At 35.3% G+C, this 26,981-nt stretch overlaps 3 protein-coding genes across 3 annotated transcripts; 2 read left to right on the forward strand and 1 right to left on the reverse strand.

The window, feature by feature from the left end:
* Positions 1–1,896: 1,896 nt before the first annotated feature.
* LOC107845150 (myb family transcription factor PHL13) lies at positions 1,897–3,982 on the forward strand. The gene is made up of 6 exons (XM_016689404.2): positions 1,897–2,651; positions 2,857–3,043; positions 3,128–3,204; positions 3,286–3,374; positions 3,519–3,588; positions 3,719–3,982. The coding sequence occupies exons 1-6, from the start codon at positions 2,124–2,126 to the stop codon at positions 3,845–3,847; spliced, it is 1,080 nt and encodes a 359-aa protein (XP_016544890.2). The 5' UTR covers positions 1,897–2,123; the 3' UTR covers positions 3,848–3,982.
* A 3,572-nt stretch (positions 3,983–7,554) lies between these two features.
* LOC107843801 lies at positions 7,555–10,211 on the forward strand. The gene is made up of 2 exons (XM_016688193.2): positions 7,555–7,899; positions 9,470–10,211. Exon 2 carries the CDS (start codon positions 9,553–9,555, stop codon positions 9,964–9,966), a length of 414 nt encoding a protein of 137 aa, XP_016543679.2. The 5' UTR covers positions 7,555–7,899; positions 9,470–9,552; the 3' UTR covers positions 9,967–10,211.
* A 2,729-nt stretch (positions 10,212–12,940) lies between these two features.
* Positions 12,941–23,013, reverse strand: LOC107843803 (TBCC domain-containing protein 1). The gene is made up of 9 exons (XM_016688194.2): positions 22,304–23,013; positions 20,255–20,395; positions 19,536–19,916; positions 16,892–16,996; positions 15,649–15,789; positions 14,240–14,443; positions 13,931–14,023; positions 13,649–13,760; positions 12,941–13,563 (listed from the first exon to the last, which is right to left on the reverse strand). Exons 1-9 carry the CDS (start codon positions 22,823–22,825, stop codon positions 13,520–13,522), a joined length of 1,743 nt encoding a protein of 580 aa, XP_016543680.1. The 5' UTR covers positions 22,826–23,013; the 3' UTR covers positions 12,941–13,519.
* Positions 23,014–26,981: the final 3,968 nt, after the last annotated feature.

Consider the following 26,981-nt stretch of genomic DNA (forward strand, 5'->3'; position numbering starts at 1 on the left):
GTATAGTTTTATAAATTTTTTTGGTCACACATATATACCGTTTCTTTTGGTGAGTATCAAAATTATGCAATTTGATAATTTTATTCAAACCATAAGAGTGACATGCAATTTTGTACCTGCAAATCATATTTGACTTTAATATTTTCCATTATTATACTCTAACTGCTCCGCAATTTATTATTCTTAGATTTATAAAGTTGGAGGCCACGAGTACACATTAGACCATTTCCTATTGATCTTCACTAAAGATTTATCCTCCAATTTCTTTTATAAATACTTCGAATCCCAAAGGGTCCAATACATACATACCCCCTCCCCCACCCCCACCCTCCAACACACACAACGACAACGATAACATATTCAATGTGATATCACGAGTTGAAATTTGGAGAGAATGAGGTGTATACAATCAACCTTACGTCCTTAGCCCTATCTTTGTAGGGTAAATAGGTACTCGAGGTCAAAACCAAGCTTTACTTCTCAGAAAAAAAAATTCCTCGACTGCCTATTAACTGTCTATTTTAATCTTCAAACTTCGTGCTCTCCTTTCTAGGGTCAATGTCCTCGATAAGCAATCTTCCTGGCATAACCTATATCTTGAAGAATAATAGTTAATGATATATTAGTGGAATTTCCAAAGGTTTCAGCTTAATTAATATATTATTATACTACTCTGTAAGTTTTACCAAACTTTTGAATATTCAATAATGTCTAAAAGCCTTGTGAAAGAATCTGCTGTCACCTTCACATGCTGATTTTTACAAAGAGATTCAAGCTAATTTTAGGCTCAATTTATTCTCTACTAAATACATGGTATATATGATTCTCTTGCATATGCTTGATGTAGACCTATATCTTTATTATGTGTTCGATATTTGTATTGAGGTCTAGCTAAATTTAAATTCATGCATTTCATGATCGATATATTTATAGGGGCGACACTCATAACAAGAATTTTTCCTTCTCTAGAATCTCGAACCCGAGATTTCTAATTAAGAGTGAATTAATCCCAATCATCCCACCGCAATCCATGTTAGTGACCTACTATATCTAATCATAGGAAAACATCTTTTCAAATTAAATGTCATAAGTGAAAAAAAAAAAAAACAGTAGATAAGGAAGAACTTTTAAAAAATATGAAATTGAATAACCAGTAGATGAAGGAGCTCGGAGAATCCAATAACGTTGCTATTGAAACATTAAATAATAATTATAAGTATTATTGATACCCCTAATGTGAATTCGATTGTGTTTTTCTTGTTTCTTTTGCTTTGGTTAGATGCTGTTCTTTTCGATCTATTTTAGTTGTCGTACTTATTAAAAATAGTTGGTACAATATATATATATATATATATATATATATAGGAAGAAAGAAAAAATTGAGGTGGGGTTAAGTTTCTAATGATAAGAAGAAAACAATAAAAATAGGAATGATTAGAAAATCAAACTTAGATCTTATATATATGCATTTTCTTTAACAAGTACTATATGATATGAAAGATAGAAATATAAAATTAGGCTGGCACATAGTCAACCTCATTCAAAATTCCCACTTTAATTTGATAATAATTGTTGTTTGTTTTGGTAAAATAAATATCATTATATGTCACCCTATGTGTAACGTTATCTATGTGTGACCTATAGAAATCAGTCGTTGATGCTTATGTTAGGGTAGAGCGACTACATCACATCCATTGGGGTGCGACCAATTGGAGTAACAGTTCAGGTATGATATACCAAGTTGGCATTTGTTTTCTTGTATTACTAATGTTCTGGCCTTGTTTTTTTCAAATAGATTGTTCATTAGTCTTTATCAGTATTACCTTACAGAATAATTTATAAAGCTGGCATTTTCGAGTCGTTGACATATTGTATGTATATCTTGTTTATGAAGTTTTGTAAAGAATGTATTGATCAGGAGCTGTCATCCGCATTAAAATACTGCTGCATTTTATGTTTGATGAATATTCATACTCGTTTTCTTGTTTCCGCATAGCCTTTTAACCTTACGGGGACTCATTGAGCCAAGAACTTCGCAGTTCATATACCCCTTTTGCCTCGACTTTGAATCCACTTTTGGTTCTTTCTTGATTTGATATTGCAGGTTCTTGATCATCTTGGAAATGAGTATCCAGAGGTTTATTAGTACTCAGGGCAATGAGTTTTCGAGTGACTGTACTTTAGAGTTTCCGAAAAGCTCAGGTCAAGTGCAAGATTTTGTTGATCAACAGTTGCAGTATTCATCATACATGGAGCTTTGTAATTTTCAGCTTGCTAGTTCATCTTCAAGTAGTATAATCAGCTGTATTGGTTCCCCTTCTTCAGCTTTTTTCGCTACTGAACGTTGCCTCGGGTTGACACAGTATGATAATCAAGATGATACTTCCCAGACCGAGAATTATGATCTTCAAATGTCATCATATGATCCTCAACAATGTCGAAATGGATTCTTCGAAGACTCAATGGTACAATCTGAGCCTATTTCACTGCCATCATTCATAAGTCCTGAGGGACCTTGCAGACAGTGCACTTTTTCCGATGCATCGGAAGAAGAGAGGATGTTGCATCTGAAAAATAAGTTGTTGGGAGAATTCGATGCTTCATATCGGAGGCACCCTGCGTTGCCTTTTGATGAAAATCAAGATTACTGTGTGAGTCTTCATCTCAAACAATATACTGTCAAACCTCTCTATAACAACATCATTACTTCTGATGTTTTTTGGCTTCTATAGCGACATGCTGTTATAAAGAACATATAATACGACATAACATGAAAGATCGGTTCCACAGAAGACATGACTGTCATAGTGAAATGTTGTTAATACCATTCTGAATCTTCTTATATTTGTCCCACAGCTCTCTCATGATTTGTGTGGCTCTCAATTGACACGTATGCGGCAACAATCCTTGAGTCCTTCACTTACTTGTCATAACTCTGCATCTTCTGGTGCAACACAGAAGCCTAGTAAGACAAGAATCAGGTGGACTGAAGATCTACACGATCGATTTCTTGAGTGTGCAAATCGCCTTGGAGGCGCTGACAGTAAGTAACTCCAAAACTATCTTTCTTTCTCTAAAAGCGCTCGTCTTTGCCGTTGACTGTCATTTCATTTCGTTCATCTCTCAGAGGCTACGCCGAAGCAAATACTAAATCTGATGGACTCAGAAAGCTTAACTCTTGATCAAGTTAAAAGCCATTTGCAGGTACTTATTAATCCATAAGAAAAAATACTTCGTCTCACAAGTCCATTTCATATAACTCGACGCTATTTCCTTTTTTCTCAGAAATATCGTAATGCAAAACATCCAGAATCTGCAGGGAAATCTGAAAAGAGAAACAGCCTGGATACTGTGACAGATATCGAGAGCAAAACGTATGCTACTTGCTACTCCCTCCGTTTCAATTTGCTTATCCTACTTTTCATGTTAGTCCGTTCCAAAAAGAATGCCTCATTACTCAATTCGTCCATCATTTTAGCTGGAAATCAAATCGACTCTAAATTCAAACTTGTTTGCAGCGCAACAGAAATCACCGAAGCACTGAAAATGCAACTAGAAGTACAAAGGTGTCTTCACGAACAACTAGAGGTATGTATACTATTAACATATATTTAGCCAATTCGACCACACACACAAACAAAACATCGTACATTGCCAGAGCAAAAAAACACGTTCAACCAATCTTTCTGAATCCTATTCTCGTCATACTGCTATACAGAATCAACGAACATTACAAACGAGGATCGAAGAACAAGCAAAAAAGTTGAGGATGATACTTGATCAACAGCAAAACACAAACAGGACTGTTTTGGAGACGAGAAATTCAAACGTTTCATCTGATAATTAGCCTGTCAAGGAACTCGATTCAAATGTAAAATACAGTATAAAGTTATACCGAATTAGTTTGTTCATTATCAAACTAGTAAATGTCAATGACTCTGTTGACTGCATAGGCAAAAATGTAATGAAATGAAAGGATTCATATAAGGTGTCATTTTGTTTTTGTGGTAAGTTATTCTATAGTTTCCAACTAATTCAATTTTTCGCGCTTTGTGAGATCACACTGGTATGTTAGTTGTTTGTTGCTGGTTGGTTTTCCGTATAGCTAGGGAAAGGGGGTTAGCCATTATGAGACTGTCCCCTCGCGGCACGGGGACAAGGCAGTGACCCCTTGCAACGCACAACCTATTTTCCATGACCAAACTTCCCCCGGATGCAATTGAACCCATCCCGGGGTGTTCTATACTCGATCTAGGGACCACGTAGACTCGTTTTAAGTTCGTCACTAAAGTTATGTCATTGGCATTTTCAAGTTATAACCAATTTGATGATTCTCCTAATTATTTCCAAAAGTGTATTTTTCACACTTGACCCGAACAGTTAACTCATGAGGTAAAGGATTGTTGACTACTTATAACGTCAATCAAACCTCCCTCTCATGTCCCAGACAACATTGGCTTGAATAATGCAAGGTTGACTAGTTTAGTACCGTAGTTCGATATTTACCAAAGTATGCACACCCCGAGACAAGAAGTTGGGTCAAGCGTAAACGGAATCTGGCTTAACCCAACTTGTTGTTGGGCCTATCACTAGGCCCAATTACTGAATTGGGCTTAGACATAGCCCACTAGCAACAAACATACTCAAGTATCTGCATTTTGACAGGATCAAGTCATCAACTTAGCAGTAACCAACTCAACATGTGGGACCCATGGACATGTGGGAGGGGCTTTTTAGTCATTTCATTCTAGAATTAATAATTAGCCATAGTACAATAACCAAATTGGTTCTAGCAATTCAAATACGTGAAGACTTACTGCTAATTTTTAAAGACGAAAGTACCCTCCAATTTTATGATACTATTTATTAGTACATATCTATATAGATTTAAATATTACATAAAGACTAATAAGATACTTTATCATTCGAAGTGAAATGATTATAATATAAGGTTCAAAATCCTAATATTTTTATTATTGAAACTCATCCAAAATTTCTATAAGTTGTTGCTTATATTTTCATGATAAATTATATAATGCGAGTTGTTTTGCCTCAAATAATAATTAATCAATTTACATTTCAGGTTCATATGAGTTGAATAACTTTTTTGTTCAAATATATTAGATTCAAATACAATCAGATCTTTCTATAACATCACCTCGTCATAACAACAATTCTCTATAACATCACCTCGTCATAACAACAATTCACTATAGTAGTTTGATTTTCTTCAAAATTGATTTTTTATTTTATATTTTACTTCTCTATAGCAACATTCTACCTTTAACAGCATGACGCTATAGCCATACACTATTTGTAAAGTTACCTTCCTATAATAACATACTCAAATATTATGTATTAAAATTTTATAAAAAATATATTATGCATAAAATAAAGAGAAAATACATCAAACCCCCTTTGAACTTATCGCCAAAATTTACTTTAGACCCTAAATTAATCGATCAATTATTTACCCTCTTAACAACTTTCAAGTGAATTAAATTCAATCCTTACGGCTGACGTGGAAAAAAAAAAACATGTGAGTTTTGTTTTTTCCTGAAAAAAGGGCTCACTTTATTTATTATTATTATATATATATATATAACAAGAAAATTAATTTAAAAAAAAGCACCCCAAATGCAGCTTTCTTCTTTGCAACACCCCCCCCCCCCCCCCCCCCCCCCCCAATACCGCGTTTCTTCATCTTTTTCGCACCCCCACCCCATTTCTTCGTCTTCTTCGTAAACCCGCTCGTATTCTTCATTCCAATTCCTTTACTAAACTTATTTTGTTATTCTTCTTCACAATTTCCAATCCTTTACTTGATTTTAATTACTTCAATGCTTCTCAACTCCATATTGTCCGTTCTTGAATCTCCTATTATTCAAAACCTCCGCAAATTGTAATCAAACCCAAGTTCTGCAAATTCCCTCAATTAACCAACAACACCCATCTCACTAAATCCCTTATTTCTTCCCTCTTCGCTGCTATTTCTTCATTTGAAGCTTCATATCTTCACTTACAAACAACTCATGTTCCATTTGACGAAAATGCAATTGAATCGACTACGGTCAGAATTGAAATTTCAGGTTTAGGAGCATCCGAGCAAGCTTAAAGTTTTGGAGACTATGGTAAATCAATTTTTATTAGAAATTGGAGAAAATTCTTGTGCTTATCAGAAATTCATCAAATTTGATGAATTCAATCTCGTATAATCGGGCGAATGATGGGTTGGTGGATTCGTTTATTGTTGATTGAGAAATTGATGTCGTTGTTAAAGACAGATTCATCCTAGGACGTTTGCTGCAGTGTTTGGTTTAGTTTTCACTGATTTTGGTTTAGTTTTCAGGCTCCGACAGTGTTTGGCCTATTAGTTATTTCTTCTCTATATCAATTATCGTTCAAGAGAAAGAAAATCGAAATGAATTTGTAAATGTGCCGGTGTGATTGTTGTTTTTGTGGAGTGGGTGAAGAGTGAGAATCTTGTGTTAAAGGTGAAATTTTTGATGTTGTTGCAATGGAAGAAATGGTGGACTGGTGTGGTATGGGTAGGGAGGATGTGAAGAAGAAAGTGATTATATATATATATATATATATAAATATATATATGCGGCATTATTTTTTAAATAAATATTTATGTGGTGATGACATGGAGTGATGTAGGCGCGTGTGTAGTGCACCTTCCTTTGTGAGAGTGGTGATATATCTTTAGGAGGTATTTAATTCACTTGGAAGTTATTAAGGGGGTATATAATTGCCCGATTAAGTTTTGGCAACAAGTTGGGGGGGTGATTTAATGTATTTTCTCGACAAGTTGGGGGGTGATTTAATGTATTTTCTCTAAAATAAAATATCAAAATATTTATGGTAATTATCATTAATGCTGTGTATACAGTAAATTTCAAATATGAATATCTAATTTAAAGAAAAAAAATTATATTTAAATAATGTTCAGCAGTTATTTCATAACTTCACGATGAAAAGATTATTAATCTATGCCTTTTTAACATTCATAGTCTCTTTAAGTTTGTATACTTTTGTTTATAACAGCTAGATGAGATCTGAACGTCAAATGTCAGTAATATATATAACAATGCCTCTCTATTGCAGCCATAAATTTTTCGAACAAACGCTATTGTATATAGTCTTGTTATCTGTCCTTGTAAGTAGTTATAGTATTGGTCCGGTAGTTTCTTATCCTTTGATCTTTGTTATTACACTACGTCTTACTTTTTTTGAATTGCTACAAACAATTTTTTGGATCGAGAGTTTATCAGAAACCGCATCTAAATAGAAATATGAACATGCGTACACTCTATACTTCGGAAACTTCATTTTGTGAAATTATACTAAGTATGATCCAGTAAATATTTATTTGTATTTAGTTGTAAATCCAATTACTCTTTATTAATTTGAACTTCTTGTAGAAATTCATAAAACATACCCCCCCCCCCCCAACCAAACACCCCCCTTAAGCCTATATTTTTACCCCTCAATTCCCAAAATACCCCCATTAAGATAATAAAATATCTCATCAACACTTTCTACTTCTACTACTACTAATGAGTAATGTCCCATTTTTCTTCTCTTTCTTTCGTCTTTCTACTCTTTCTTTGCCTTTTAGCTTATTATCACACCTCTCAAACTCTCTAATGGCAAAGATTCGTTCTCTTCAAAACTCTACTCACTTATTATACTTTTCATTTTGATCTCTTTTTTCCCTTCTTTAATATTTAGCTTCTTTACTTCCATTACTCTACAATCTTTAACATCACCGAAAAAAAAAAGATTTTTTTTCTGTTTTTTGTATTTTGTGATTGGATTGTGGGATTTTGAGAAATGGGGTTGTGCTTAAAGATGCAAAATGGTGGCTGATTCTTGAAAAGTCAGCTTTTTTTGGTATGTTTTTCTTGGTTACAGTTTCAAAAAACATCATTAATATTAGTTTAAGGTACAGATGCTTTGTGGGGTTTCTGAAAAGATTGAATCTTTAGGATATATTGTAAAAAAAGTTATGTTAAATTTTTTTTGTTATCCTGTTTGAGTTTGAATGTAAAAGCTACTGTATGTTCTGTTCTTCTTGATAACGTGTTGTTCGGGTCAGCTTTCCCACACCTGCCACCCACCAGCACAAGTACTTTGTACAGATGTGAAGAATCACCTAGATATAAGGCTGCTGTTTTGTTTCTCTTAGTGATATACTCTTGCTGCTTTTTTTGTAAAGATTGAATTTTGATGATCTATTGGTTTGAAAAAGTTACATTAAGTTTTTTGTCATCATGTTTGTGTTTGAATGTAAATCTACTGTATGTTTCTCTTTAATGATATAGTCTTTCTGGGGTTGTATTTTGAAAGATTGAATCTTTATGATTTATTGTTGTGAAAAAGCTCCATTAAAATTCTTGTCATCCTTATCCTATCCTTGGTGGATATAGTTAGCTGATATAAGTTACTGGTAGGAGGTAGCAGGAATCCCGTGGATTCAGTCGAGGTGCAAGAAAGCTGGCCCGGACACCACGGTTATGGAAAAAAAAGTTTTTTTGGTCATCCTGTTTGAGTTTGAATGTGAAAGCTACTGTATGTTTTTCTCTGTGATATATTCTTTCTGGGGATTGAATCTTTAGGATTTATTTGTACTGAAAAATTACATTAAAATTTTTGTTGTCCTGTTTGAGTTTGAATGTTAAAAGGTACTGTATGTTTCTCTCTTGTGTTGTTGATGTTCTTGATTTGCTTTATATATATATGGCTTAAAGTATGTTGTGTTTTTCGTTGTCTGATGAATGATGGATATGGCTTGAAGTATGTTGTGTTTATGAACTTTTCTTCAAATTAGCATCAACGTTAGCTTAGTAATATATTATTTGTGGGTTTTTTTGAAAGATTGAATCTTTATGATTTATTGTAATGAAAAAAGTTCCATTAAATTCTTGTCATCCTCTTTGAGTTTGAATGTATAAAGGTACTGTAGGTTTCTCTCGTGTCGTTGGTGTTCTTTATTTGATTTTGGTGGATATAGCTTCAAGTTTTCTGTTTTTATTGTTGTCTGATGAATGTTGGATAAGGAAAGTTGTATTTTGAACTCCTCTTCAAAGATTTTTTTTGTTCCACTGGATTTAGTTTGTTTAAGCTCTAGTATTTGTATACTTTATGAAGGTTCCGTGTTCCGTTTGAATCATTAGATGTATTTCTTGTCCTGGTCTGAACTATGGTCAAGTGGGAAGGCATAGTTTTGTTTGTTTCTGAAGATAAGTTCTTAAATTTTTTGTTTGTTTGTTCTTGATTTCAGTTTGAGTTCTGTGGATATACTTGTACCAAAGATAATGTTTTTTATCTTTACTGTTCATGTTGCTGTGTATGATATATCCTGTGGGATTCACTTTTGTGCAAAGTTTATCATTTTGTTGTGTGTTTGGTCCTTTAGCGTTCCGAGGTTCTTTCTGATCCTCTCTTTTCATATAATTTGTAGGATTTTGAAATTATTGGTGGAGTGTTACATACTAGTTTAAGTAGATTTGTTGAAGTTGTCACCAGTAGAATTTCGAGCTTTGTATGATGGGCAGAGGAAGAGCAAAGGGAAAGAAGCAATCTGTTCATGAGGATCTCGGAAGTGGTGAAGAAGACAAGATACCAGTCCGGAGAAGGGGAAGACCGCAGAAGCTATCGAAGGATGACGTAGAGGAAGAAGAACAAGAGGTTGTGAAAATAGAAGACGAAGAAGAAGACAGCGAGAACACAAAAGGTTCGGTCTTGAGTAAAGATGTCAAGAACCAAGCTGCTGTGAATGGAAAGAAGAGGAAGAGAACGTCACAAGTCAAGGAAGCAGATTCAATGAAAGTGGAAGATGGTGTTGGGACCAAAGCTAACTCTAATGACTTAATAAAGTCGGTTGGATTTAGACAAAACGGGAGTAGAAGGAAAAACAAGCCTAGGCGAGCTGCTGAAGTTGGCGTAGAGTGCAGATGAACAGCTCTCATTGCTATTGAGGACTGATTCTGTGTGCTTTTCTATTTGCCCCTTGTTTCTCGAAATTTAGCTAAAAGTTTCTGAAGAACTGAACTTTGTGTGGATTTCTGCGGCAAATTCTAGTAGTCACTTAGCAGGTTCCCTTATTTTGCATATGTCATGGAATACTAAACCATATTTGCCCTTGTACTCTAATCTTTGTCACCTTTGATTTTATACGTGCCATTCCCTTCTTTGGTTTCGAATCTCTATTATGTTTTCTTTGAGACGTGTTACTGCAAATGTCAATGAAACAACTCCTACTGACCAACTGAGATGGTGAATGAAGCCAGACGAAGGCTCAAAGTTGCTGTGCTGAACGGAGGGAGCATGCTCGTTGGAGGTTAGACTCGGTATGCTACTCCCCTTTGCTTTGTTTCGACTAATTTAATCCCGTGACACCTTCCATTATTCGGCTAAAACTGGTAATCTTTTCACTAAATGAGAACTTTTCTGGTTTTTGCCTACTAAGCATGATGGTGTAACACGATACTCTGCTAGCGAAGATGTTATGTGAAATGTGGACGTTGCTTTATACTTCCAAAATCTGTCGATGAAGGATCTTGATTTTGTTTATGCTTTACATGAAAGTGGTTGAACTTGTGGATATGTACACCAAAACCGTTCTGTCTTCGCGAGACAAGTCATATCATGTTCATCTAACTCTCTTGAAATATGGTTCCTTTCTGCATTTAGACATTTCACATCTCCCCTCCTTTAGTATTCATTACTCGTCTTTGTTACTCAACTCATCGGAGATGACTTGCAGACTGAACTCATTAATTCTATCATTTTTTTTCTGGTGATTTTGCATGATTGAATGCAGCTTGCTGCTTACATGTTCAATGCAGTATGCTAGCTTATAGTACTATTTTGATTTTTGACTTCTTCCAACAAGTAAGAAATTTCTGAAGGGGATTTAATTTGTTGGCCTGTTTATGTTGCCTCCTTGTACCTTTTTATTTTTTTATTTTTTTGATAACCATAGTGTCCGGGCCAACTTGCGCGCACCTCAACTAATTCAACTGGACACCTGCCGCCTCCCATCAGCAACACGTACCAGGTAACTCTGTTCACTAAGGCTAGAACAGATGAGAAGAAATCACCTAGCGTTTGCCTCAATTGGGAATTGAACTTGATACCTCACGATATTCAAACCATTTTTTAAAAGCGAAAAAGGACCAAATATACCCTCCCAACTATTCGAAATAGCTCACATTTACCTCCTTGGTCATATCTTTTATGAAGGTTTTCCTTTACAATCAAAGGTTGTGGTGGGTGGTACCGTGAAGTCTTGGGTTTGAATCTCGAGAACAAAATTGTATTTGGTGGGAGATGATTCCTTTATCTCTCGAAGTAAAACTTTTTGGCGTGAATTCGAATTAATCAAGCCTCAAAGTATAGTGATCAAGTAGTTCAAGATCAGATACGAAAAAAGGACAGCACTATACATGAAACATCGCACTAAAGAAATATAATATAGGCAGTCTATCTAAAACAAACATCATTAATTAATTCCACCATTTAAATTCGTAATTTATAAATCGCACAGAGACAATTTAGTGCTGCTTCTTATAACTTAAAAACATAACAAAATAAATATAAAAAATGGATTGTCTTTTAGTGATGTGACCTTCCATTAAAAAAAGTCACGTTTTTTGTATGACACAATTCTTCAAAAATATTGAATTAATAGTTTGGATAAGTTTTATATCAATTAGTCATCACCGAAACATCTACTGTTGTTTGATGTTTATAAAATTTTAGAATGTTATAGAACGATATGCGATAAGAGTTTTTGTTTGCTCAAAAGGAATAATTAGATCGTAACCTAAAATGTTCATTAGTTACAAAAATAAAATAACAATAGTCAATTACTAAACAATTATTCACTAAAATTATAATCAGTTGATGATATATATCAATTCAGAACTATTCATGTTTGCCATCTCCAAAAACCGGTGAAGTTGTTGTTACGCAATCAGAAGGTCATGCATTCAAACTGTGGAAACAACCCCTTACAAAAATATAAGGTAAGATTGCGTACAATATATCCTTGTTAGTCTAATCCTTCCCTGGACGGCTGGACCCCACGCATAGCGTGAGCTTTAGTGCACTAGATTGTAAAGTAGTTGTTATGCGACCAAGAGTTCATGCATTTAAGCTGTGGAAATAACCTCTTGCAAAAATATAAGATAAAATTTCATATAATATATACCCTTGTAGTTCGATCCTTTGCTGGACCCCACACATAGCGAAAGCTTTAGTGCACCTGGCATCCCTGCCCATTTCAAAAGGAACAAATGCCTTATCTGTTGTTTATGTGAATGCTCAGAAAGCTATAACCTTGTTTGTCGAAAAGGCCGGCAATACCAGAGACAGGGATATCTATGGTTGGGAAATGGATAATGGAAGAACTAAATCTATTGATTCTTTATGTCAATAAAGGTCTATCAAATTGAGTGGTAATAGACATATACAACTAAATCTATCGATTCTTTGTGTCCATAGAGGTTGATCAAATACCACCAAAAGTTATGACGGAGTGGTAACTACTTCACCTGAGAGATCTCAAGTTCGAATCCAGGCCACAAAACGGATATCAAACATCAAATGAGAAAACCAAAAATAAAGATCCATCAAAGTCAATGGCATAGAATAGTCCATTGAACACTACTGATTATTGAATCTTGAACACCCTTAACAAAAAAATTTATTTTTTTGCCACTAAAGTCTATAATTCTATGTCAAAGGATGACGAACCTACAGACATGCATATTATTCTATAAATGGTTGCTACAGCTTTTGTCTAAATTCGTGTACAAATTCCATTTTAACAGAATTAAATAAGCAAATTTTGTCCTCCTAATGTTGAAATTTTGATTTGTGCATTCTGAATTTAAAAAACGACAGCTTACTAAGTTCTAAAAGGATCTTAAAACACAAAAACACAAAATACAAATTTTGATTCAGAACTACAGGATTCAGCTGAATCCGTAAACAGAATAGTAGCTCCGCCCGTGTCAAAGTTTTTACCTGCAAGGCAAAACCAGTCACCAATTCTACAAAGTACTGTTCTCTAAACTTACCCAGCATGGTGATCTGCATCTCTTATTTGTATACAGGAACCCAAACAACAAAACAAAATAAATAACAACAGTTTAATTCTCGGCTAAAGTTCAGAACCTAGTAAGACTGACGAAAGAAAAGATGGAAACTGAAATCTAAATATTACGACTTCCATATTAGTACAAGACAGTTCAGTTTCGAGAATAAATAGCAATACGGCTCAAGTCCTGAAGCATTCTGGTTGTAAGCTGCACAAGAGTTCAAGAGGGTAACTTGTTTGTAAGCTGCACGGGCAAATGTTGCGATAGCATCAAACTCTCAGCTGCTTTCAGCACCAACGAAAATGGCAGGGAGGAAATGTGGGGGATGAAACTGAAATCTACAATGGAAGGGGAGAGTTACCACTACCATCCTTACTACACTTGCTGAAACATAGCACAGAACACTATTCGCCTTGAAGACAGTATAGTTGTCGTATATTTCCTGACGCTGTCAAATATTGGCAGAACAGGGGGTGAGGACAAAAGGTTCAAGCACGAATATCAAGAAATGATATATAAACTGCTACCATTACCATATAACCAGTCTTTAAAGCAAACATGGAGAGCAGTTGCTACTTCGCGCTTCCGGCTCTCGTCAAGCTCGGTGTCCTTCAAAATATTCTTAGTTTCCTCCAAGCTTTTGTGCTGAAAGGGTCAACAAATATGAATTACGATTTTCCAAAAGTTTTGACGATTCAACCAAAACATTAAACATGTATTGGCTATACTAAATAAAGGGAAGATCAATAATCATATTGTACGCATAAATGCGATGCAAAATGATAGAAAAAGTTTAAGTTGGTGTGTTAACGCACATTTCTCTGTTGAGATGCCAAATAAGCATCTGGTAAAGGGAATGGATTATCTTTCGTGGGACCAGATTGCTGCCCTTCAAACCAGTTTGGAATCTGTTACAATTAGAGACATGCATATTAGTGTCTAAAAGAAATCCAGTGAGGAAAAAGAATTATTTACCAACAGATCTTAGCAGATATTCCATTAGCAAATAACAGAGTTCAACAATAGCCACCAGCCAGAACTGAAGACATTCGGAAAAGGAATGGGTACTAGTAAGTGATTGATAAATTAAAAATCTAATGTCGACGCTACTTCTGTAGACATACCAAGAAGTTCGTGAACTGATCAGGGTCCACAGGACTAGCAGATTCAGTTTGAACATCAGACACACCAGCAGGATGTGACAGTGAATCATGTGGGTCAACGACACCAAGAGCTACAGGGGCATCCCATCTGTTGACGGTCGGGTCAATACCAACTTGATTCAGGTGTGCCTCCAGTAGCGAGTAAAAGGTATTGTATGGAGCCACCTGAAAAAATCATCAAACGAAAATGGAGGGGGAAGTCAAATTTTCCCAGAATAATAAGTCGAACATCAGGAAATATACTGTCTAATCAGCATGATGGAATTAAGAAATGCTAGTAAATAGAACACACATTATGAGAAAATGCATAATACCGTCAATTCTTATATCCTATTAACATTTTCTTTTCCAAGCCCTAAACAACTTAGCAAAACATTTGTAGTTCAGAATTGACAAAACTATTCTTACAAAGCCACCAAGTGGCAAAGCCATATTGGTAGAATAGACAATACTACAAAGAGAATGCACTACTTCCCAAGACGCACAAGGTATTTCACAGTATGTATTAGATGATAGATACAAATTAGATAGCCACTTGAAAACAATATGCCAGCCAATTAAGTGATATGAACTACACCAACAATTCCATTTATCACACGAAAAGAAGTACACCAAGAGTTTCAAAACTCAAAATTTACATCTCTGGCACTCAATCGTGACTTAGAAATTGACGACGAACTAAGTTTACTTAGTATTTCAAACTTCTCAATTGCACTGAAATTTTCTATCCTATAAACTTAGGAGCCTCTTAGCGTGTTTATTCAATAAAGGGTTTGAAAAGATAACTATGTTCGCCTACAGAACATCCATGATCCATCCAATTTGGACTGTCCAACATATATTTAGAATGTGAGAGGGACATTCCCTTCGCAAGGTTTTCATGCTTACCGCTTAGATAACAAATCCAGACTACTTAACAAAAGTCATGCATGGTTCAGTAAGAATCTTCCAAAGATGTGCATTTGACATGTGATCAAGTATTCCTGGGCAAGGTTTTCATGCTTCCCGCTTTAATAATAAATTCAAATTACTCAACGGAGTAACCTGTGGTTCCTTTAAATATCTCACTGAGATGTCCCATATTTGCAATAATATACCTAATCTCTTGCATTTAGCCCGAAGGCAAAAAACTGGCTCAACACTTACAATTGCTGGTTAATTGCATTCCACTTGTGAAGCATAAGCTCAATGAAAACTAAAGAAAAGGGTAAAAGCTCAGTGAATAATTTCACTTTTAAAGCCCTATGAGTTTGCAATGACATTTGATGCAGAGTGACAATGGAAAACCATGCATGTATGACTCAAATAAGGATTTGGAGATCCGAGGAGTATACTGAACTTTTGATCAGCAGCACAAAAGTGACACATACCTGCAATTTATGGTTATCACCAACAAGAAGCGGTGTTTGGTTTACTCCCAAGAAGAATATGCATTCACGACAATTGGCAATACAAATACGTTTTGCTGCCGCAATCACGTGTACACGTTCACAGTGCTCAATTCTGACAGCCTGTAAAAGACATTACAATTAAAAGCCAAACTGAAGAACTAATTTGGCGGATCAAACAGACGATAGTAAAGCACTGGCAAAATGGATCAATTAACACTAAATTAGTGGCAACCCGTAGTTCATGTGATTTGTCTTAAACCTGACGTAAATAAAATAATTGCTTCAGTAACTCCATTTAAAAATAGCTTGAGTAACTCTGTACATTTTATGTCATTATATTTTGAAATCATGGATAATCTTTCTAGTGGCCATAGAAAGCAGCAAACATCAGCTTCATAAAGCATAAATTTCTACCTTACCATCTTCGGAGTGCATGCAAATATTGGTCACTTTATTGTGTACAGTATTTAAGCCATAACTATAGAAGAAATCAATATCAATTATTCCAACAAATATGCCTCAATTTAGATAAATTGGAGTTGGCTATATGAATCCTATGTGCTCATTCAGCTCCTTTACAGACTATGTCGTTCAAATACTAAGTAATTTGTCTTAATATTGCCCAGTCACACGAAGAAATGTCTAAATACCATCCAGAATCGAAGTTCAAAATGCTTACAGAACCGGCAGCTGATGCCATATCAGCCTAAGTGATTTCAAACCAAACAGCTCCAACAGGATCAAATCTTAAATAAAACCAAATCTCAGATGAGAATAAGCTCAAACTTTAACGGTAATGATTTCCCTACAAATGATATTGTTTCTCCATCTCCTGACTATTTAGATTTTCAAGTTCAGATGAAAATATGCATGACATTAGAAGCCTTCATATCTGTGTCTCCAAGTACATGAGATGAAAAATGTGCAAATGCCAGATTATATACGTTTCAAAGATGGCATTTGGCCAAATAAGCATCTATTAACTAGATTATGCCTTGGAATTATGGAACAGCAAAACCCCATACTAAGTACAGTGCAGGCTGTTTCTGAGAAGCAAACAAATAAGAACACATTTCATTCATATATATTACAGGAAACATTTAAAATGAAGTTACAGTTAATGTAGAATTAAATTTACGTCCTACTACAATTTCTACGGTTTCACTAATAAATGACCCCTTGAGAAGAAACAAGCAAAATCTTCCTAAAGGTTAGTACCTACCTTGCCTACAGCTCCCAGGACAATAGTTGCATCAGAGCATCCATATACTGTCGCATATTTCAAAGGAGCTAAAACATAAATGACTGATTCATGACAATTGATAACCTGCCAAAAAGAAAAAGGATTCAATAATATCAAGAATCATTTCATGCGTAATCTAAACTTTTTAGCAACCAACTTTAAGGACTTGACAAGCTTTTGGAAGCTGAGAGAGTATTAGAATATTCAAAGACATAAACATCTCAGCAAGCTACCGAAAAGGTGCACAAAAACTGTTCAACTAGTTGCAACTAATGGACATGTCCTTCTTCCAGACTAGACTACTCTCAATTAGACACTACAGAGAACCTTATCTGAACCAATTATCCAATATTGCTTCCTTTCATTTTCACATTCTTCTGGAATGCTCTTTAATCCTTGTCTCAAACATTTTTGAGAACTCACCTATACCATGATGGACAAATGTCTAGAGTCTTTGACTCTCCTTGGACACAAATGTGATTCTGCTTAAAGCTATCAGTAAATAAATAAAAGAACGGTCAGAATTGAAGAGATTTGGTTGTTTGCAATGATATTTTAGAGGCTAAACAGACACAACAGTTAATAAGTGGCGATAATGAAGCCAAATAAGTTCATACAACATGTCCTCTTCAATGAACTCCGCAAGAGACTAGGTTTCATGAAAGCTAATGCAATGTGATAAATTCTCCTAGCTGATAACTTTAAAGTCTTTTTTTTTTTTTTTTTGAGATTTTAAAAAAGAAAAAGACTTTAAAGTTATCAACTAGGAGAATTTATCACTTACAAAACAGGTAACCTTAAAATCTTACCATGTTGACTCCCATTATTAATGAAACTAGACTTTAATTGACCAAAAAAGTCTTGCCATCTCGAATTCTATAGCATAGCCAACTTCACTATAGTAACTCTATGATTTAAATGAGTTGGAACAGACACAATAATGTTATAACCATCCATCTTACTATATCAACATAAACAGTCTTAAATGTAAAGACACTCCCTTCTACATTCATAAATTTGTAGAATTACACTCTTCCTAGATATATAAAATTATGACCACAAAAACTCCTCCGCTCAATAGTAAAGAACCTACGTTGAGTTTAAAACACTTATCCAGCAGATATATTGGACTTTGGTGGCCCAATAGTCATTACCATATAACAGTTTTGGTCTAATAACTGTTCTATAAGACTTACTTTTCACTTTGGTAGACATCTATCTATCACATAACACCCCAGTAGCACATCCTCACCTCAACTTCACTCTTCTCATGTTTACTAAACTCGTAGTACATATATTCAGTTTTAACTCATTCTCCAAAAAAACATACATTCAGTCTTAACACATCTACTTATCCTAAATTCGTTATATATCACATATCAAACATCTGAATTACCACATAGGAGGCTTTTGCTGAGAAACCATTGCTTTCTCCAAACATAGTTCCGCCATAGTTTAAGTCAAATTCAGGTCTAGAAGTTATTTATAATATATTGCTATTCCTGTACCAACACATATGTTTTATTGCCCCACTAAGTATCATATAAATGTTCAATATGCTTCAGGTATTTTACATGATAAACTGGATCTTACGTTCAGGATTCAGCACGTTCAACAGTTTCAGCTTCATCCACACACAGAGAAAAGCAAACCACATTCAGCCTACTCATGTACATTGCAAGCTCAAAATTACAGAGCAGTAACTTCTGAGGATGATCTATCTGTTGATAGTTCTACTGCAATCATCAGAAAAAACTAGGAAGTAGGAACCAAATATACTCAGTTCAGGTCTTGAAGATCAAGCATCTACTTCATCCGGAGTTTAAATAAGCCGTTCAATCACAAAAGTTGATTTAAAATGTTCTATGCTGGCCTTTAAGAATCCTTATAAGTGACTTTATCACGAAAATGACCAAGCAAGCAAATGAGCAAATGATGATGGTTCAGCTGGTAAGCTAGCAAGCTTATGAAATGAAGGAAGAGGAGGGTATGAGAAGCGACTGCACCGCATTAATGAGTTACTAGTTGTAAATAACTTCACAATGGGTCCAACAGCATGCTAACTCTTTCTGGGGAAAACACTGTTCAGACTCTACCAAACTGTGAACAAGTTTATTCTGACACATTTAAAAGACTACAGAAAATGCATTACAGTCGAATGACCTAAAGGAGCACACCCACCAAAAGCCCATTCCTGCAGACCCCTTACAAACCCCTACCAACTGATGTCACCAAGATCTTGTAGAACACTAAGAAAGGTTAGCACACACAACGCCAATTGGACCCTCCAATAAGACTATTGGAAATGGCTCTGTATCAACGGAATCTCATCATCCATATAATTAATTCCTGGTCTCCTTTCGAAGGAGAGGCCTTCATATTCCCCATGTACAAAAGCTCCAGAGAATACAACAACACCAACAACAGACCCAGTATATTCCCACAAAGTGAGGTCTGGGGAGGGTAAAATGTACACAGTCCATACCACTACCTCCGAGGAAGTAGAAAGGCTGTTTCCGATAGACCCTCGGCTCAAGAAAAAGCTCCAGAGAATGCTAAAATGAATTATTCAACTCATATTTCCAAGAAAAAGAACAACTCACATCAGAAAATTGGAACATACCTTTACAGATGAGCCTTTAATATCATTTGGTAGCCTTACATATGATGATTTAGAAATTCCTTCAATGGAACTTGGACCTCTAGGACTTGGTGAACTCTTAACTGAACTTGCAGAGACATCAGCCATTGGCACATCCTGATCAGGGGCACTGGTTGGACCATTTTCCTTTGCTGAAGCTCTCTCAGTAATTCGTGTCAAAGCAGCAGCTATATTTTCTAGAAGCCAGTCATGTACGTGAGCTGCAGGAACAGGAACAGCAGGCATCTCTGGATCTGAATTGGCAAAAAATGGGGCATTCTGACTCAATGGGATCTTCTCTGATCCCTTTTCACCAAAAAAGATCAGGAAGCCAAGATGCTCCAATTTCTCCATAGACAAAACCTATGAGTCAAGTAACTAGATTAGCTTCTCAGCATACTTCTAAGCCAAAATTATAAACAAGGGCACAAAATGGATGCATATAAAGGTGAATAGGGCAACAAGAGTCTGTCACTAGGCATCGTCATTCTTCAAATAACAAGTGTTCTTGCACGTTTCAGTTTCTTGTCCACCATCTTAGTACACTATGTGATTAAAATTTTATTTGCAAAAAGAATAAAAATCGAGTAGCATGTAGTGACAAGTTCACATGGATCAGATTTAGTCAAATTTGATAAGCAACTATCCTATGCATATAAAACAACAACAATGGAATTATAACACAGTACAAATCCACAAACCAGTGATTCTTCACCATCTCCTTCGACGGACTCTGCCAAAAGAGACAGAATGTTCCCCAAGTGTTTCTGTAAATAGGATAACTGATGAGCCTCTTCATCAGCCTGTGATGGCATAGACCGACGACTATTGCTGCGCACAAGCTGCAATTTCAAAACAAAACTTTTGGATAATAAATTACAGTGAACATTAAGAAATTGACAACTTAATTACAATCCCCTAGCAGTGACAAACAACAAATGTTTGGGGAAATTGTTAAAACTCCAAGTAATTGTCAGATATAAATAGGTGATTGAGATTCAAACATAATAAATCTTGAAAAAATGCTGGACCAGTAAAACCAAAAAACTTTTATTTATCAGACAGAGTTCCAGTTTGTTTGTTTTTTCAAAACTGAAAAGAGGTGTCAATAAGTATGAACAAATTTCCTAGTCATCTTCGAGCTCGAGCTCAATCAGCCAGCAACACGAGACAAGAGGGGCTTGTCAAAAGGAAAAGAATATTATTAGAATCTGCAATGGACTCAATAATAGACAAATGATGTAGTTTAACGACTTGGTTAATCCAAGTTCATTTAGTCCCTGCTTCTGAACTAAAAGATAAAGATTCAACTGCTAGAACATTCTTATCCTTAAAACTAAAAAGCATGTTGGTCAGAGTTTAAGATAGCTGAAGAAGAAACAGCCACTTTATCACATAAATGAACCAGACTTTGGAATCAGATATTCACAATGCCTACAGAAACTACTCAAGTAAAAGATTGGAGTAACATGGGAGGCAATTCAATGATTTACCAGCACACATTATTGCGAAGCTTCAGGCTCACTGTCACAAAACAAGGAATAATGAACTAATATTATGCCTTTATTTTTTCATATCCGCTGTGCTCAGCCAGCTTTCGTGCACTTCGACTAATTCCACGGGATACCCGCCGCCTCCCACAGCAACAGACTAACTTTTCAACCAAGGGTTCCACCAAGACAAGGACAAATGGGAACTAATATAATGTGTTTTCCTGATAAAGGAACCTTCATCAAGATTAAGAATCAAAAGAGTAAAAACTTATACAGCTAAACTTGGGCAAAAGGGCAGTCAGGTGCAGTAAAGCTCCCACTATGCACGGGTCCGGGGAAGGGACGGACCATCTTACGCAGCCTCACCCAACTAAACTTGGCCCCAAGATTAAAAAAACATCATTCTCAAATTCTGACTCAACCCCGTAAACAATTCAATTCCAACTTCATTACATGTTCAAAAAACTTATTAAAGAAAGCATCTCTAAGAACAGACGAGTATCCAATAACTAATTATCACCTAAAACCTAAACATGCAAACACTCAAATACAAAAATAATTCAGAAGAAAAATAAATCCATTCACTTTACGCAATCACTTTCCAGGAAAAGAAAGTATACTTCCCAATTCAAATATACAGAATCATGCGGGGAATCTTAGTAGCTCGGTTGGTTGGCTATCGGCTACCTGAACTTTCACCTAGTTGTTGGTTATTGGTTACCTGAACTTTCCCCTTATCGGTTGGCTATTGGCAACCTGAACTTTCACCTAATTGGTTGGCTATTGGCTACCTTAACTTTCACTTAATTGGTGAGGTTTCGATTCCCCACATTGTAATGTAATACAGTGTCATAAAATGCAATCAAATTCACAAAACACAGACTCCTACTCACAAAAACTCAAAAACGGCTCAAAATATCTTCTTCTTCTTTTTTCACTTAGAATACAAAAACTACATCTTTCAACTTTCACAATGAAACATGGCCAGACGTCTACTTAGCAGACCAGTTGGTAGGCTAATTCGTTGGCTAACTCAGCTTTCAACTAATAAGGTTCGATGCCTTACCTTTTAATCCCTTTCTCCGTTATACAAAATCATACAAAGACTCACAAAACACAGACTAATGACCTGCAACTGTGAATGAGATATGGCCAAACGACTACTTAGTAGCTCAGTTGGTTAGCTACCTCAACTTTCCCCACATTATACAGAATCATAAAATGCAATCAAATTCACAAAAAGCACAAGCTCCTAACCTGCAAAGGCGTAAGCGCAGATAAAAACCCGTCAAATGCAGAAGTAGAAGGCCAAACATCAGCAACAGCAGCAGAATCCTTATGTCCTTTAGGAAGCAACCTTTTATAACTCTGAATATACAAAAAAAGCATCAAATCATACACATTAACACCTACATCACCAATCTCATTCGCCTTCGCTTTCACACACGGATCAGAATCAACATGTAAAACCGACGCAATTGTCTCAATTACAAGCCGCGCATGATCATTTGAGATCTGTAGCGATTCCGTAATCGATGAACAATTAACTCGATTCAGCTTTAATCCCGAAGTGGATGAGGATAAGGATAAGAGTTTGTCGCGAATTGGAAGGAGAGATTGAGCTCCGTCGGTGAAGATGAGTTTAGGGATAGGGAGGAGGCCGTGTTCGAAAGGTTCACGGCGGGGATGGATGTAGATTGGTGGTGGCGATGTGGTGGTGTTGGTGGGCGCCGCCGTGGACGGCGTTGATTGCGGTGGTTGCTCTTCGGAGTCCGGCATGGCTTTTTGTTGAGTGTAATGAAATGAGGGAAAATGAGAAATGGTGAGGGATTGAAGAGGAAAGGAATAATTGCGCGCAAATCCGGGTCGGGTTTGATTACGGGCTTGATCCAGATTGACCCGGACCGGTAATCATGAGTGACCCGTTTTTGCAATTAGGGGTCGTTTCGTAGGAACATAGGTAATACATGGATTAGTAATACTTGGATTAACAATATAGCGATTAGTAATGCAGAGATTAGTAATGCAGGACATTATTTTTTATAAGTGTTTGTTTCATTTTATTAAAAACAAAATATATCATGAATTGTGTTTGATTTAAAATTCTATAAAAATCTTCTTTACATTTATACTCTTGAATTTTTATGGGATTTTCTGTTACATTAAATTAGTCAAGTTAAAAACTAAAATATTATTAAAATTTGTTACTAATTTTCAGGTGTGATATGCCACTACGAAAATCCTTAATAGCTTGGTTTACTTTCAATATTTTTTATTGGTTAAATATGCCTTAAATTATAGATTTAAGGCTAAATAAATGTTTAAATACCTAAAACTTATTTTTAAAAAATAAATATTCCAGTCACCCATCCATGAACTAAATTTTTTTAATTTAAAAAGCCCCCCTTCCCCATCAAGAAAAATTCAACCCAGTAAATAAAGCAAACCAAATATGTTAAAAAAAGAAGAAGAAACAAACATTAATTATGAAATCATCAAATTACAATGAATCGGATTTGAAAAATTAAATAGGACATCTATAATTAACTCAATATAATTAAAGAGGACATCAAATTATAAAAGAAATTTAGAAAAAGAAATTGAGGGATAATTTGATCATTTAGGGGTCTTATCCATGAATTATTAAACCTTGGATAAGTTATCCCTCCACTTACTATGGATAAAATAATACCACATATGTTATATAAGCAATACATGTATTAAGTTAAAAGAAGTAACCAAACAATGTATTAAATGGGACTAAATTTTAATCCAAGGATTATTCTACTTAATACGGCCTACCAAACGGGTCCTTAGTTGTTTTCGGGACTGGCCGTATCAAAAACGCTTTGAGCACAAATGAAAGACGTAGATTAGTGTTAGATCCTCAGTTTGATGGTTCTGATATGATTAGGAATATACATGATGAATTTAGTCATGATCTAATAACTTCGATGATGATGAAGTTTTACTTGAGACCAATTTTTCGGTATGGACATATCGGTAGGGATGACGCATTGCAGCGGGGCATGATAAGACTTTGGCAATTGTGTGGCTAAGGCATGATAAGGGTTGGGAAATCTAAGACAGACTAAGGTCAAGGCTAGCTAAGGCGAGGTACGTTGTGGCAACATGGCTAACGCAAGACAAGGCAAGCTAAATCGACACGACAAAGTAGGACGGTTGAAAGATGACAAATCTGTGGCTTGAGAGTATGCACATGACACCTAAGCTACCAAACCTTGCTTCTAAGCAATCGTTTTGTAGGATGTATAAGAAAAAATATGTATTGGTCATGATAAGTTAGCAGTGCAAGCTGAATCGACATAGCAAGGCAGAGTGACTGAAAGATGACAAATCAGTGGCGTGGGCACGTGCACAAGACAACCAAGTTATCAAACTTTGCTTCAAAGAAGTCGTTTGGTAAGATGTATAAGAAAATCTAACACATGTATTAATTATAGATAAATACATGAATAATCATGAGTAAAGACATGTGCCCTTAATGCATCAACCAAATAATGAATAAGAAATAATATCAGCATAATTCAACATACTCAATTTCAACAATATTAATTCAAACCTTTAATACTATAAATACAGTAAAACCTCTCTAGAATGCTCCTTCGTTATAATGACATTTCAGGATAATAACCTAATTTTCTTCAAAATTATTTTTTTTCATGTTTACTTTGAACATATAGAATAACATGCTACCAATACCAACAATGATACTGTATTCATTATAGCAGCATGTTCTTAGTAAAATAACACTTCTATAATAGTTATACTTAAATATTGTGTATATTAATACAATAACAATAATAAACTCAATATATTCTCATAAAGTGGGTCAAAGCAAAATAAGTTCATGTAGTCCATACCACTGCCTTAGAGGTGAGATAGAAATGTCGTTTTTGATAAACCTCCGGCTCAAAATAGAAATAAACTAGAAAAAATAGTAACAAGAAACACTAGGTATTAACATACCAAATAATAAACATAAATAAGACTATCACTAAGTAATATGACAAATGATGCTACAATGTAAAACAAGGCTAGCACTAGGCCCCTAACATGAATAACAAAGCAAAGTCCTCTTACCTACTAGCAAGGACGTACTCCTTTCTACTACTATCATTTTATACTATATGCATCCTAAACACCTTCTTATCTAAGGTCATATCCTCGGTAAGTTAAAGGTGCTCAATGTCATATCTAATCAACTCCCTCCAGTATTTTTTCGATCTATCTCTGCCTTGCTTGAAATCATCTGTAACTAATTCTCACATCTCCACACAGAGACATCCATACCTCCTCATTCCATGTTCGAACCACCTCACCTTCTCTTCCCACTTCTTAACTTCCATCGAAGGCACTCTCACTTTATGTAAAATAACCTAATTTCTAATCTTATCTTTCTTAGTAAATTCACACATCAATCGCAGCATTTTCATCTCCGCTTGTTTAAATAAAATATTAAAATATAATAATTATCAATAATATTATGCACATACTAAATTTAAGTATTGATATTTAAAGAAAAATATATTTATACAGTGTCCATCATAATACTTAAAGCAAAAAAATTATATTTATATAATTTTGATCAGTTATTATCATAATTTTACAAGGGAAAAAATATATACTATTTATATTTGTCTTTTTGATATTTATATTCTTTTTGTGGGATCCAGCCCCATTAAAATCTTTGAAAGTTTTTGGCATGATTTGGTTTACTTTCAAATAGTTGGCAGCAACAAGTCAGCAAAGCAGTTGCAATATTTGACATTGCAGGTTTCCATATGTAAGCAATGACATCAACATGGACATATTTCTGCCTATAAATAGAGATCTTCAGCTCACTAGTTATGTACACCAACAAGGAGTGAAAGAAAAATAGAGTGAGGCATCACAAAGAGTTTTATCTGAGGGGAAAAATAGAGAATGTGAGCGATATTGTAGTGAGGTGAAAAAATTAAAAGAGAGATCTTTCTTTTGAGAGTGTAGTAGTCACTTTGAGTATTGTACTTGTGACTACGGTGTAAAATTTCTTACTACAGAGATATCAGTTGTTCCTTTTATTCCGTGATTTTTCCCTCATTGGATTTTCACGTAAAATTTTGGTGTAATTATCGCTCTTGTTGTTCTTGTTGATTAACTGTATTACTGTTGTCATAATTATTGCTCTTTATTACCGCAATATTATTATCGTGGCGGAGTTTATTCCCAACAATTGGTATCAGAGCTCAGGTACTGCTCATTCACGAAAATAATATTTGTGGTTAGTGGTACTATACTCGGTAAAAATAAAATGTCCGGAGTAAAGTACGATGTAGCAAAATTCAACGGTGATAGCGGTTTCTCAACATAGCGGTTTCTCAACATAGCAGAGGGGTATGAGGGATCTGCACATCCAACAAGGATTACACAAGGCACTAAGTGGCAAGTCTAAAAAATTCAAATTCATGAAACTGGAGGATTGGGAAGAAATGGATGAAAAGGCTGCTAGTGCAACCAGGTTGCACTTAACAGATGATGTGGTCAATAACATCATTGACAAAGATAGTGCATGTGATATTTGGATAAAGTTAGAAAATCTCTACATGTCCAAAAGACTGACAAATAAATTGTACCTAAAGAAACAGTTGTACGCCCTACATATGGGTGAAGGTACAAATTTCTTCTCACATTTAAATGTGCTTAATGGACTGATCACACAGTTGGCTAACCTTGGTGTAAAGATCGAAGAGAAAAATAGAGCCATCATATTTTTGAACTCGTTGCCATCTTTTTATGATACTTTGACAACAATTATTTTACATGGTAAGGACTCTATTGAGCTGAAAGATGTCACATCAGCTTTTCTACTCAATGAGAAGATGAGAAAAAAGCCTGAAAATCATGGGCAGACTCTCATAACAGAAAGTAGAGG

Source organism: Capsicum annuum, chromosome 10, assembly GCF_002878395.1.
Source record: "Capsicum annuum cultivar UCD-10X-F1 chromosome 10, UCD10Xv1.1, whole genome shotgun sequence".
NCBI lineage: Eukaryota > Viridiplantae > Streptophyta > Magnoliopsida > Solanales > Solanaceae > Capsicum > Capsicum annuum.

Bases quoted from the DNA above. Each gene is read 5' to 3' on its own strand.
- LOC107845150 (XM_016689404.2), top strand. From the start codon at position 2,124: ATGAGTATCCAGAGGTTTATTAGTACTCAGGGCAATGAGTTTTCGAGT. The intron at 3,044-3,127 runs GTAAGTAACTCC...TTCATCTCTCAG, and splicing joins TCGCCTTGGAGGCGCTGACA to AGGCTACGCCGAAGCAAATA. The intron at 3,205-3,285 runs GTACTTATTAAT...CTTTTTTCTCAG, and splicing joins AAGTTAAAAGCCATTTGCAG to AAATATCGTAATGCAAAACA.
- LOC107843803 (XM_016688194.2), bottom strand. From the start codon at position 22,825: ATGCCGGACTCCGAAGAGCAACCACCGCAATCAACGCCGTCCACGGCG. The intron at 14,024-14,239 runs GTATGTCTACAG...TAATTGTAACAG, and splicing joins ATCAGTTCACGAACTTCTTG to ATTCCAAACTGGTTTGAAGG. The intron at 13,564-13,648 runs GTAATGGTAGCA...AATATTTGACAG, and splicing joins CTTTAAAGACTGGTTATATG to CGTCAGGAAATATACGACAA.
- LOC107843801 (XM_016688193.2), top strand. From the start codon at position 9,553: ATGATGGGCAGAGGAAGAGCAAAGGGAAAGAAGCAATCTGTTCATGAG.